Source organism: Canis aureus, chromosome 27 (assembly GCF_053574225.1).
Source record: "Canis aureus isolate CA01 chromosome 27, VMU_Caureus_v.1.0, whole genome shotgun sequence".
Classification (NCBI taxonomy): Eukaryota; Metazoa; Chordata; class Mammalia; order Carnivora; family Canidae; genus Canis; species Canis aureus.
In genome coordinates, this window is record NC_135637.1 from 20,212,399 (window position 1) to 20,225,938 (window position 13,540).

General features: G+C 37.3%; 1 protein-coding gene across 2 annotated transcripts in view; it reads right to left on the minus strand.

The window, feature by feature from the left end:
• The window catches only part of SPPL3 (signal peptide peptidase like 3), a 140,095-nt gene that overhangs the window by 38,374 nt on the left and 88,181 nt on the right, over positions 1–13,540 (minus strand). For both annotated transcript variants that reach the window (XM_077875935.1, XM_077875934.1), the window contains one exon: positions 4,262–4,339. In XM_077875935.1, the coding sequence (XP_077732061.1) occupies positions 4,262–4,339 (78 nt within the window). The remainder of the gene's footprint in view (positions 1–4,261; positions 4,340–13,540) is intronic.

A 13,540-nucleotide genomic window follows, 5' to 3' on the forward strand; every position in this document is an offset into this window, starting at 1 on the left:
AAAGGTCAGGAAAGAGTCTGTTCAAAGTGTATCATGCAGGCCACTTGAATAGGCTTGGGTATTGGGCCCTATCCTAACTAAACCTAGAGAACCAATCTTTTCCAGGTGAGTTTTATGCACAATAAAAGGCCTGAAGACCACTGCTGAAGAAAAGAAATTCCAAGAACAGGTTTATAAGAACCAAGAACAGGTTTATAAGAAAGCTTCTCATTCCCTCTGACTTCACTACCAGATCAATTTATTTGGTTCAGATTTGAAATTTTGTTATTGTTCTCAACAGCCAGCAGTAGTAAAGTACTTGAATCCCAGCTCCATCACTTATTACACTTGACTACTTAACATTTCTGGGCCCAGTTCCATCACTCGTAAAATGAGAAAAACAACATCTATCTTGTCAAATTAATATAAGGATTCAATGAGACTTTATGTAAAGCACTTAGCACCATACCTGTCACATAAATGCTCAGTAAAATATTAGCTGTTTTCATCTTTGACACGTTTTAAAATTCAATGTCACAGTAATAGCCAACAAAAATCACACATCTTCACCCAACCCTCTTACAGTAATAGAAATCAACTCACAACAATTAAAAAGCATCTCAACTGTTAAAAAACCCAAATTGTAGGAATCAGACAGCATGTAGACTGGAAAGCATCATTCAGAACCCACAGGAAACCCAACTGGCTATGCCTCAATGAAGAACACTGTATTTTCATCAAGGAATCTATGTCCAAATAAGAGTCCAGTTCTTCATCCAGCTATCCCACATTTAGGTGAAAGCAAGAATTAAGGAAATTACTTTGCTACTAGTTTTACTTCACTACTTCAATTTTCACTTCTTTTATCACAAAGATACATTTCTGAGGGGCACCTTGGGTGGCTCAGTAGTTGAGCATCTGCCTTTGGCTCAGGTCGTGATCCCAGGGTCCTAGGATGGAGTCCTGCGTCAGGTTCCCCTCAGGGAGCCTGCTTCTCCCTTCTGCCTATGTCTCTGCCTTTCTCTTTCTAGGTCTCTCATGAGTAAATAAAATCTTTAAAAAACAAAAACAAAAACAAAACCCAAAGAGATATTTCTGAGAAGAGGCATAAATAAAAACCCCTATATGATCTTAGGTCGATGAGTAAAAAGAATCCATCAGGTTGAACTACATAAAACTGCCAATATTTGAAATGTAACAAGCAGTAAATGCAGGATTGCTTGTTTACTAAATACTGAGAAAGAAAAAGATGTGAAACTTTGTTGTAAAAATATATTTGCTTAAGCACTACTAAAATATACTTACAACTCTCTCTGGAAAGCTTAGAGAGAGAGAGAGTGCGTAACAAGTCAGAATAAATGACACTACTATCATAAATCATAGTAATACTCATAATCAAGTAACAATTTACCAGACAGGGGTCTACAAAGGTTAAGTTTCTTGTCCCAAATTAAACAGCAGGGAGAGAAAGAGAACCAATAGCAGTCTCTTGACAAACTGTATCTGCTTTGTATATCATGTTTCCATGAAAAGTCTGCTTCTTTATGGAGCTTTCCATCTCAGAAATGGCATCATCACTGGATTCAGTTGTTTAGGCCATAAACCTTGGATTCTTCCTTGACTCCTCTCTCTCACACACACTATCCATTTTATCAGCAATCTTGTCCTAAATCCACTGACATTTCACTCTACCATTAGCATAATTAAAGCTATCATCATTTCTTGCGTGTAGGAGAACACTCTCCACTTCCCTTGTTTCACTCTTTCTTCTTACTCAACAAGCTATTTCTCATATAGAACTCAGAACAATTTTTCCAAAACACAAACCAGATTATGTCACTTTCTCCTCTCAACCCTCTGTTGAAGACTGATTTTTCTAATTGCACACATGGAACATTCTTCAGGACAGATCATATGCTGGGCCATAAAACAAGTCTCAATAAATCTAAAAGGGCTGAAATCATAAAAACTATGGCTCTAACCACAAAGGAATTGAATTAGGTTTTTAAAATTCCTTTCAACAGGGAAAATTTAAAAATATCACCAAATAGTAGGAAAGTAAGCAACACACTTAAAATGAACCCCTGAGTCAAAGAAAAAAATCACCAGGGAAGTTAGAAAATATCTTAAATTCAATGAAATGAAAATGTAATTTTTGGGATACAACTGAAGCAATGCTTAGAGAGAAATCTGCAGCTTTAGTTGCCTGTGTTAAAAAAGAAGAAAGGTTTCAAATCAATTAACTCCAGCTTTCACTTTAAGGAACTATGAAAAGAAGCACAAACTAAACCCAAAGTAAGCAAAGGGAAAGGAATAATAAAAATCAGAGTGGAGATCAATGAAAACAGAAAATAGAAAAAATAAAGAAAAATTAATGAAGCCAAAAGTTGTTCTTTGAAAAGATCAACAAAATTAATAAGCCCTTAGCTAGACTGACCAAGGGAAAAATAAGAAGATACAAATGACAATAAAAAATTAAAGAGGGGGGATCCCTGGGTGGCGCAGCGGTTTAGCGCCTGCCTTTGGCCCAGGGCGCGATCCTGGAGACCCGGGATCGAACCCCACGTCGGGCTCCCGGTGCGTGGGGCCTGCTTCACCCTCTGCCTGTGTCTCTGCCTCTCTCTCTCTCTCACTGTGTGTCTATCATAAATAAATAAAAAAAAAAAAAAAAAAATTAAAGAGGGAACACACCACTACCGATCAATAAAAATTAAATGAGTTGTACATCGACAATTTGAACAAACTGATGCCAACAAATGAGATCATTTAGAAAAGATGCACAAATCCTAGAAAGACACAAATTATCAAAACTGACTCAAGAAAAAATAGAAAATCCAAGTAGACTTAGAAGAAGAAATAAAATTGGTAATCAAAAATCCTCCCACCTAAGAGAACTGGAAAGATTATACTAACAGACAATATAAGACTTTTATGCCAGAGATTTTTGCTAGAGAGTGACATTTTATCTCAATCTATTAGGAAAAAATAAATATAGTTTTTTTTTTTAAATAAATATTGTAACCAAACAGAAAGTGAAAGACAAACCCACAGACTAAGAGAAACTCTTTGAAAGCATTTATCTGATAAAGGATGTGTACCCATAATATATAAAGAACTCTCAGAACAATAAGAAGGTAATATAATTTTAAAATGAGCAAAAGCTCTGAACAGACATTTCACTAAAGATGACACACATATGGTAAATAAGTACATGAAAAGATGCTGATCAACATCATTAGTCACTAAGGAAATGCAAATCAAAACCACACTGAGATACCACTTCGTATCCACCAAAACAGCAGAATACAGTATCTATAATCAAAAGACAGATAATACCAGAAATTGGAACCCTCATACATTGACAGTAGGAATGTAAAATGAAGCAGCTGCTTTGAAAAACAGTGACGGTTTCTTAAAATGTTAAAGACAGAATTGCCATATGACCAGCAATTTCAGTCCTAGGTATATATATCCAAGAGAAATGAAAACTTATGTCTCCACACAAACTTGTACATGAATGTTCACAGCAGCCCAAATGTGGAAACAACCTAAATGTCTATCAATTGATGCACGGATAAACAAGATATTGGACAATAAAAAGGAATGAAATACTGACACACACTACAACATGAATAAACTTTAAAAAAATTATGCAACCACTGAAGTTCCTCTCTTTCAAGTAAGGAGTGAAAAGAAGAAGCCAAGTATCTAGCTTCTGGATTTTCCTTTGTATTCTATTCCTATGGCTACCTTGGTAGGACAGGGATTTCAAGAGGATCTGATCTCGGCATTGCCAAGGTCAGTAGAGAGAATAACTTGGTAAATGATCTTGGGCACAATCCTAGTAATAGTAGGTGAACCATATGAAATCATTTCTGTAAGTCAAAAGAGCAGACCATCAGTAACTGCATATGGCTCAACCTATGTCAATACCTCTGTATTAAGAAAAACATTCTTTGTCCCCTTTGAGACTATAGAATCACTGTCAAGGATTCTCTTCTTGACCTTTTCAATGAGTACACTTAATGTGAGTCATTATTTTCAGAGCCAGAATTAAAGCAATTTAAAATTTTAATCTTTAAACAATTTTTACATGTTTGCACTAAAATGAAGTGTTTTTAACAGCAGCCAACCAAAGAATAAATATCAGAATTATCCCACTCTAACTCAATTCTTTTCTTTTTCTAACTCAATTCTTATTAGTCATGTTTCTCTTCACAGAGCAGTAAGTTTTCACACTTTCAGAGCAATTGAAATCCATCCCATATTGAGAGCAACTTACCTGAAACTACCATAGACTATAAGTAGAATGGAAATCAGAAATGTAGACACTTGACTGGAATCCACCAGGGAATATGCCCTAGAGAAATAAGAGGGGGGATAAAGTTAAATCACATAGCACAAGTCCTCCCGGAGTTGACAGTTTGGTGGAGTTCTACCCCACAAAGTTTCATTTAAGTTAAAAAAAAAAGGGGGGGGGGTATAAATTAGCAAAAACAAAACAGCATAATTAAAATGAGATCTGCTAGTTTAATATAAAGAATACATGTGTAGGTTCACAGCCATTATTAGTTAACACTCTCAGGATGTTAAATGATATCAATGCAAAAATCCCACCTCTGTATACCACATATGCTTACAGCATCCACTCCAAATTTAAGTACCACCAAAATATCTACCATCACTGTGCCAAAGACAAAAAGTGTCAGTGATTAAACTGTTACCAGTTTACATTTGAACTGTCAATAATATTTTACTGCTTTTCCTCAGTGATGAGGTGAAGCCTGTGTCTCTCCTGAATTCCATTTCCATTTTTATAATTGCCCACTGGTTCTCTCCATCTGGGTGTCTTACACCACTTCTTCCAAGACAACAAGGTCCAAAATTAAGGTGTTTTTCCCATCATACTTGAGGGAATGGAATCATGCTTCCCTCAGTTCAAAGCTAAGAATCTGCTGCATCCTTAACACCCCTTCTCTTACTTTACACACATAATGACAAGTCCTGCAACTGCTACATCCCCAAACACCCCACTTCTCTAAATACTACTGGCAATTCTTTAGCTCCCTTTTACAGCTTGACTAACAGAAGTCTGTGTCTAAGTTTGTCTCTAGGAGTTAACGCTTTACACTAATTCTTGTTAGGGATTTTCCTAAAACAAATTCCTCTTTATTTTTTAACAAATATTTAACGATGCCTCTGTGTCAGGCACTCTGCTAGTGACTGGGGATACAATAACAAAGAAGAATGTCTTGGTCCCTCACTGAATGTTCTAAAAGAATAAAAAAATTAAACTCCATTCTTTCTAAAGGAATGAAAACAAAAAGTTAACATAAGTCAGTGAATATAATCATAGAAAATATTATAAAGGGGAGACAGACAGACAAGTAGAGGGTCCTCTGATAATATATAATAGGTGGATCCTATCGAAGATCTGGGCAGAAAGGGTGAGCTTTCCTTTGGGGAACAGATGAACGTGCGAGATACAAGACACAATAATGGACGTGGTGATTGTTTATGGGAGCTAAGAGAGCATTCCCACTTTTCTGGTGAGCAGCTGGTGGATGGCTATACCATTAAGCAAAAAATGCAACATATGGAAGCAGATTCCTTGTATGTTGGGTTTTGGATTGTTAAGGAGACAGGTGGATATGTGGATCTACAGCTCAGAAGCAGCTCTAAGCCAAAGATATATATTGGGAGCTCATCACTTTCAACACGGTAACTGAAACCCTAGGTGTGCGTGAGACTGCCTAGCAGCAGTGAGAAGAGGACCCAGGAGAAAGGCCTGAGAAACTTCTAAAATTTAAAGGTCAGGAAGAAGGAGAAGCTGCAAAAACACATAGACACACACCCCAAAATGAAAGGCAAAGAAAACCCAGGATAGCATGGTAAGTGACCAGAGTGTTTTACAGAGGCAGCAGGATTAGATGGTGCCTGAAATTAAACCCTTGCTCTACCGCTTACCAGAAGTTACTCAACCTCTCTAAGGGCAGCTTCTTCACCTACAAAATGGGAATGACAACACCTACCTTAAATAGCTAATAAAGAATCAAATAAGGTAATTCCTATAATAAGCTGAACATGAGAACTACTGTTAATATTAGGAGGGAGAGGTCACCTGTGCTGAAGGCTACAGAGACAGTAAGATAAAAACTGAAGTGTCCTTTGGATTTCTTTAGTAAGTCACCTGTTACCTTAGCAAGAACACTTAGGCATGGCAGTGATGGGGGTCAGGTTGGAACTGGCTGAGAAGTTAGAATTAGGTGAATGGAAACAGAAATCTTTTTGAAAGGCACAAGGAAGGGAACAGTAGTGGGAGGGAACATAAGGATAAGGGAGGCCTGAAAAAAAATTTTGTTTTAAAGATTTACTTATTTTAGAGAGAGACAGAGCAAGAGCACATGCACGTGCAGGGGGCGGGAGGGATAGAAGAAGGAAGAAAGAGTTTTAAGCAGACTCCACACTAAGTGTGGAGCCCCATGCAGGGCTCAATCCCATGACCCTGAGATCACCACCTGAATCAAAACCTAGAGTAGATGCTCAGCTGACTATGCCACCCAGGCCTGAAATTTTTTTAAGATAGGAAATACTCAACCGTTTGTGTATGCTGACTGGAAATAATCCCAATGAGGAGGGAAAGACTAGTGAATACAGAGAAGTTTCCTTTAATCTTTCTAAAAAATAGGACACACTGTGAAATTTCATAAGATATTGTGATCTGTAGTGTCATTTTTTTGGATCTTTAGTTATTAGAGGCATATACTGAATGAACTCTGGGTAAAATGACAGGATTTAAGGTTTGCTTTAAAACATCCCAGGAAAGGGGATGCCTGGGTGGCTCAGTGGCTGAGTGTCTGTCTTTGGCTCAGGATGTGATCCAGGGGTCCTGGGATCGAATCCTGCATTCAAGCTCCCCATGGGGAGCCTGCTTCTCCCTCTCCCCGTGTCTCTCATGAATGAATAAATAAAATCTTTAAAAAATGTCCCAGGAAGGGGCACCCAGGTGGCTCAGTCAGTTAAGCATCTTCCTTCTTCTCTGCTGGCTCTCACTCTCGCAAATAAATAAAATCTTTTTTTAAATGTCCCAGAAGAAAAAAAGGTAAGAGGGATAGATTTTTTAAAGGCAAAATTATTTTTAATTATTGAAGCTAGAAGGATAGGTTCATGGGAATTCATTATAAAAGCTTACCCTTCAACAACATAGGGGTCAGGGATGCTAACCCCCTTCACGGTCAAAAATACATGTGCAACTTTTGATTCCCCAGATACTTAACTCTTAATAAACTACTGTTGACCAAAAGCCTCACCAATAACATCAACAGTGGGCTAATATACTTGGTATGTTAAACTACATATTACATTCTTTTAATAAAGCTAGAGAAAAGGAAATGTTAAGAAACCATAAGGAAAATACATTTATAGTCCTGTAATGTATGTACCAAAAAAAAAAAATCTATGTATAAGTGGACCTATTCAGTTCAAACCCATGTTATTCAAGAATCAATTCTTTTCTCTCTACTTTTGTGTATTTTGAAAACTTCCACAATAAAAAGTTAAAAAAAAAAACACCTTTTTTCACAGTAACAGGAAAATTGGTCAGTTAGCAGTGTGAGGGGCAGATGAATACAGGAACATCTGTTCTGGGTCATGAGTTCTGAACTACAGGACCCCACAGTAGGCAACCAACCCTTCACAATGTGGGACCCAGGAAATTTAACAAAAATCCCCTACCCCTGGACAAGCAGAGCAGGACTGATTCCATTTTGTGCTACACCTGCCACCTCCTGTATGACCCCCACATAACCTGCTTATTGCTAAGGCGATGCCCCACCCTAGTCAAGTCGCTGGGCACACCCTAATAGGAAATCGGCTCATAACAATGTAACCTGCTTTTGCGTGCCAATTCTGACCAAAGTAATAGGCCAGCTCAAATGGATACTATAGGGTAAGATGTAATTCAATTGGCCACCTGCGTGTGAACCGACATGACTGTGTAACTTTCTGCATATCCCATTGGCCACTGGCCCCTCCCTATAAAGCTGCTACGCCTCTTAGTCTCCTCTTAGTCTCGGGGTCCAAGTCCCTGCTCCGCTGTGTCGGGTATACTTGGACCCTAGCTCGAGCTTGTAAATAAACCCTCGTGTGTTTGCATCGGCGTCGGCTCCTTGGTGGTTTCTCGGATTTGCAATCTTGGGCACAACAACAAAATTTCAGTCAGCAAAGGGAATGGTAATGCAGGAGACAGGACAACCACCCTGGCCTCTCTGCTAGCCTGTGTTAAGCAATATAGTTATGGTTGGCCAACGTGTTCTCTTTCAGACAGACAACCAGATGACGCAGACAGGGCTTAACTACCACAAGACATTTCATATATTAGGAAAACCAATTCAATCAATTTCTCTTTATTTTAGAATTATGTTTCTTCTTTGACATTATGTTTTTTGTACATATCTCTTCTTATTATTCTGAAAACACATGACCTCTGTTGAGAAGGTACATTTTCTTAAAATTAAAAAAAAAATTTTTTTTGGAAAACCTAATCTATTCATATAGTACAAAAATTAAAACTATGTATATTAAAAGGTACACACCAGAAAGTCTCACTCCCACTTAGTTTTCCCCAGGTCCTCTTTATCGGTTTTTTAAAAATATTTTATTTATTTGAGAGAGATAGCCAACTGAGCCATCCATCCACAGGCACCCCCTGCCTGGTCCTCTTTAGTTAACTATTTTTATTAGTTTCTTATAGGGTCTTCTAGAATATATAACAAATACATATTATTTCTCAACTTTTTAAAAAATTATTTATTTTATGATAGTCACAGAGAGAGAGAGAGAGAGAGGCAGAGACACAGGCAGAGGGAGAAGCAGGCTCCATGCACCGGGAGCCCGATGTGGGATTTGATCCCGGGTCTCCAGGATCACGCCCTGGCCCAAAGGCAGGCGCCAAACCGCTGCGCCACCCAGGGATCCCTATTTCTCAACATTTCTTACACAAAAGATGAGACTATGCATTCCTCTCAGGCTCTTTTTACAATATAGCCTAGAGATCTTCCTATATATCAATATGTGCAGATTTTTAAAATTTTCTTTAAGCATCTATACAGTATTCTATTCATCTAATTCTATTACAGATACACTAAAAAGATTTTTTTAAAACAAATCCCCTTTTGATGTGGATATTGTGGTTGTCCCAAAAATTCTGTTACCCATACTTCTGCAATAAAGAGCTGTGTAAATTATACCTGCAATGCACACATGAAATGACCCATCTGTGTAGAACAAAAGAAAGGTCTTAAAAATGAAACTGCTGGATCCCAGAGGAAATGTACATGTAATTTGATAGATGTTGCCAAACTGCCTTCTAGAGACCTTATATCATTTTGCATTCTCACCAGCAGCAGATTACATAGAGTTCCACTTTCCAAAGCCTTGCCAAAAGTGACTCTTTTAATTTTGGAATTTTTACCAATCTGAAACATGAAAATTGGTATCTTAATATGGCTTTCATTTGCATTAATTTTCTGGTGTAATTAAAATTTAAAATTGATTAAAAGTGAATGTAAGCAGCTTTTCACATGATTAAAGGCTAGCAGGCATTTTTAAAAGAATATCAAATTTTTTCCAGACTTGGAGTCTATAAAAATAAAGGCAGATTTTCTTTTTTCCTTTTTAAAGGAATTTTTCTTTTGTTAGTGTTTTACTTGCATTGGATGGCTTGGCTTTTTTGTACCCTTTGTATTCTGAAGCATATTGTCATTATGTAAAAGGTAGATTAGAGCCTAAACTTCCCAAATCGGTATCTTAAGATTTCATATTATTGTTTATTCCTTTTGCTACATCTCTCAAATCTGTGGAGACTCTCCAGAGACTCATCATTGAAGACTTCTAGACGTCTGAGGTTGAACTGTTAATTAAAACCAGCTCTTGGTCTTCCATGGATCCTCTGGATTGTGCTCTGGTCTCTGTGGCTGACCATCTTGTAGTCACTGATTTTCTTCAGTCTTTTTCAAGGCAAGGATTTGACCATGTGCAAAATACCTTCTAAAGAGGCTGACCAGGGCTACCATCAGCCTAAGCGTGTTACCCACTATAGAACTAAACACATAATTTCAGAAAGTGGTTTCTTCTGGACTGAATAGTTTTATTTTTCTAATTTATACATGAAAATCTGGAGAAAAGCTCACTCTTAATATATCCATGGTATTTTATAACAAAACTTAAAAAACTTATTACATTGCAAACTGTACCAAGTATCACATAATTGGAAATTATAAATTATTTCATGGACATTATTTGAAATGTCATAGATTTTCTTTTTATTGTTATAGATTTTTCAACTCAAACTACTGTCATAGAAATTTTACAAAAAGCTTTTTAACATGAAGGATTTATTATACAGAATACGATTAAAAATAATGTTAGCCAATTTGTATTTTTAAAACAGTATCAATATTCTTTTTAAAAAATTAAAAAATTGGGGCACCTGAGTGGCTCAGTCAATTTAGTGTCCGACTCTTGATTTCAGTGGTCATAATCTCAGTCATGAGCTCAAGCCCCATGTCGGGCTCTGTACTGAGCACAGAGTCGGCTTGTCCCTCTGTACTCTTCCTCCTGTTCACACTCTTGTCTCAAATAAATAAAAATCATTTTAAAAATTACAAAAGTAATCCATGTTCATTGTAAAAACCCAAATAATAGGTAATAAACAAAAGTATAAGTGCCTCTCTCCCCCTTCTCTGCACTCCCATTCCCTAGGAGGAGACATTTGCTTACAATTTGGTGTGTGTACCCTTCCATATAAATGGTGTATGCAAAATGTAAAAATACCATAAAAACGACACATACATATTCTTCTATAACTTACTCTTTCTACATACCAGAAACTATTATTTTCTATCGCCTTACCTTTTGGTATAAAATTAAGACATGGAAAACCTGACAATAGAGAAGGCATTCTTTTTTTTTCTTTTCTTCGAGAGAAATCTTCTAGGTTCAATGGACATAACTTTTAGCATACACACTGTCTAAAATTCTCATTTCAGGGATCCCTGGGTGGCGCAGCGGTTTGGCACCTGCCTTTGGCCCAGGGCGCGATCCTGGAGACCCGGGATCGAGTCCCACATCGGGCTCCCGGTGCATGGAACCTGCTTCTCCCTCTGCCTATGTCTCTGCCTCTCTCTCTCTCTCTCTCTTTCTCTGTGTGACTATCATAGATAAATAAAAATTAAAAAAAAATAAAATTCTCATTTCAGAGGTATTAACAACAGCAGGATCTCCCAATGCTTCACACTTTTTCTCTTAACTTGACTTTCTAAATTAGGAGAGTAGACTGTTCTTTCTAACCTCAACAGAAACAAATGGACACCTGTGCCTACATTTCTGTTGCACTTTTTTCAAAGGCAAACTATGGAGTCCCACAGGTAAAGATAATGTCCATGTCCTGACACCGAAGAGTCAAATCTTGTGTGAAAAACATGAGGAAGCATTGCATCTTCTGTTCTGGCAGATGTGCTCTAACAACTCCTGTCAGGCCTAGAGCCTATCAAAAACACTGGTATTATACATATTACATTTCAAACATGTACAGAAATCATTTTTGGAAAACATCTGCTTATGAAATGTGAACATGCTAGCACATTTTGTCACTGACACTGAACATGTTAAAACATTCTGATATTCTAAAACAACTTGACTACGAAGTTTTTCTTTTTCCACATTTACCAGAAAACTTTCTGCCTCTTACATTCTCTTAAGTGTAGGGACTTCTTTGCAGAGATGTATTGTTTTATGAATCACTTAAGTTTATTTCATTAGCGGTCACTTGTGCCAAGTTTAAGTAGAAATAGGTAACACTTTACTATTAATACTAAGTCTTTAAAAAGCCCTAAGGACAGAAGACACTTGCTGATGATAAGCCTAGGATGTGGTCGGAAACACAAGTTCTCCCCCTCACACCAGTTGTCTTAGCCAACAGTCTGCTGGGTCATCTTGTATTTTATACAAAAATATAATTACAAAAACAGCAGAAGTAAAGACTGAATGGAACATCAACGTAAATATCAAACTGCACTGTTCAATATAGCAGCCACTAGCCCTAAAATGGCTACTAACTACAATTAAATTTTTAAATTTAATTAAGATTTTGTTTCATTGGTTATACTAGTCAACTTTTAAGTGTCCAATAGCTGGTGGCTACTGTACTAAATGGCCAGATAAAGAACATTTCCATTGAGGCAAAAAACTGTCACATCTGACATTTTACTGAGCGCTTAATTCTCACAGCCATTCTATAAGGTTAGGTCCTACATGTCCACAACCCCTTACCCAAAACAATATCTGTGGAAAGAGGTGTTGCAGAATTCAGAATTTTTTGGATCTTATACGGAAACACCCTCAATGAGGTCTAGTGTAGTACCCTTCAATAAAATATTAATGTTTCTGTAGTGAAACATGGATAACTGCACTAAAGAAGATAAAGATTAGAAACTGCTTCGTATCAACTTAGGTCAGGTTTTGCTTCCAAATGAATTACAGAAAAACTCTGGGTTTTCAGAATTTGGGATTTGGGAATTGTGGGCCTGTGTGATTATCACCATTCCAAGGTGAGGAGTCAGGTGCAGTTCTGAATATAGGCAGCCTTACTCCAGAGTCTCTCAAATTGACTTGACCATCTGATTACAAACTTTAGAGGAGTCAGGAAGCTCTAGTTTCTATCTTTAATTATACTATAACTAGCCGTTTGCTCTTCCCTGGTTAAGCCTTTACATTTTTCTCGTCTCTATAAAATCCTCTTTTTGCCTAGATAAACTTGAAGGTCCAAGTAATTTTTATTTTCAAGATTCTAGGTATTCATTTTGTGTTTCCTCAAAAAAAATTAAGTATTACCTCTTACGTTTGGCTGATCACTGGCATGTTATAGGTATATTAGCACTGTTTCCAGGCACTAAAGACCGGTATTTACTTTTTTAAAATTTGAGGATAGTTGACATACAATGTTACATTAAAAGTTTCAGGTGTATAACATAGTGAGATTCACCAAATATATACACTATGCTAAGTTCAACACAAGCTACCATACAACTGGTACCTACAACTATTATAATATCATTGCTTATATTCCTTATGCTGTGCCTTTAATACCCATGACTTACTAATTCCATAACTGGTTGGTTTAATCAACCCAAAGAAAATTCCTCTTCAGTCACTTTCTAAAAAAACTGGCCAGCCCAGAGTCTAACCTACAGCTCTTTTGTTCCTTTGTCAAACAGACTGATTAATAAAGGGGTTTCCACTGCTGATAATGATGGGGAGAAGAGGGCCTCATCCATACCTCTCTCTTCTTTTTGTCCACAAAAAGTGGTGAAGAAAGATTCATCAGCACTTCAGAAGTACGCAGAGATTCTAGAACGTTACATACAGGAGTTGGGGTCTGGGTTTAGGGGGTACAACCAGAGTAGGGTATGCAAGGAGGGAAAAGGATTCCAAGGAAAAAGGGTAGGTAGTCTGGACAATTCTAGGAAATCAAAGCCCTGCAATCTTATCTATTTCATAGCCT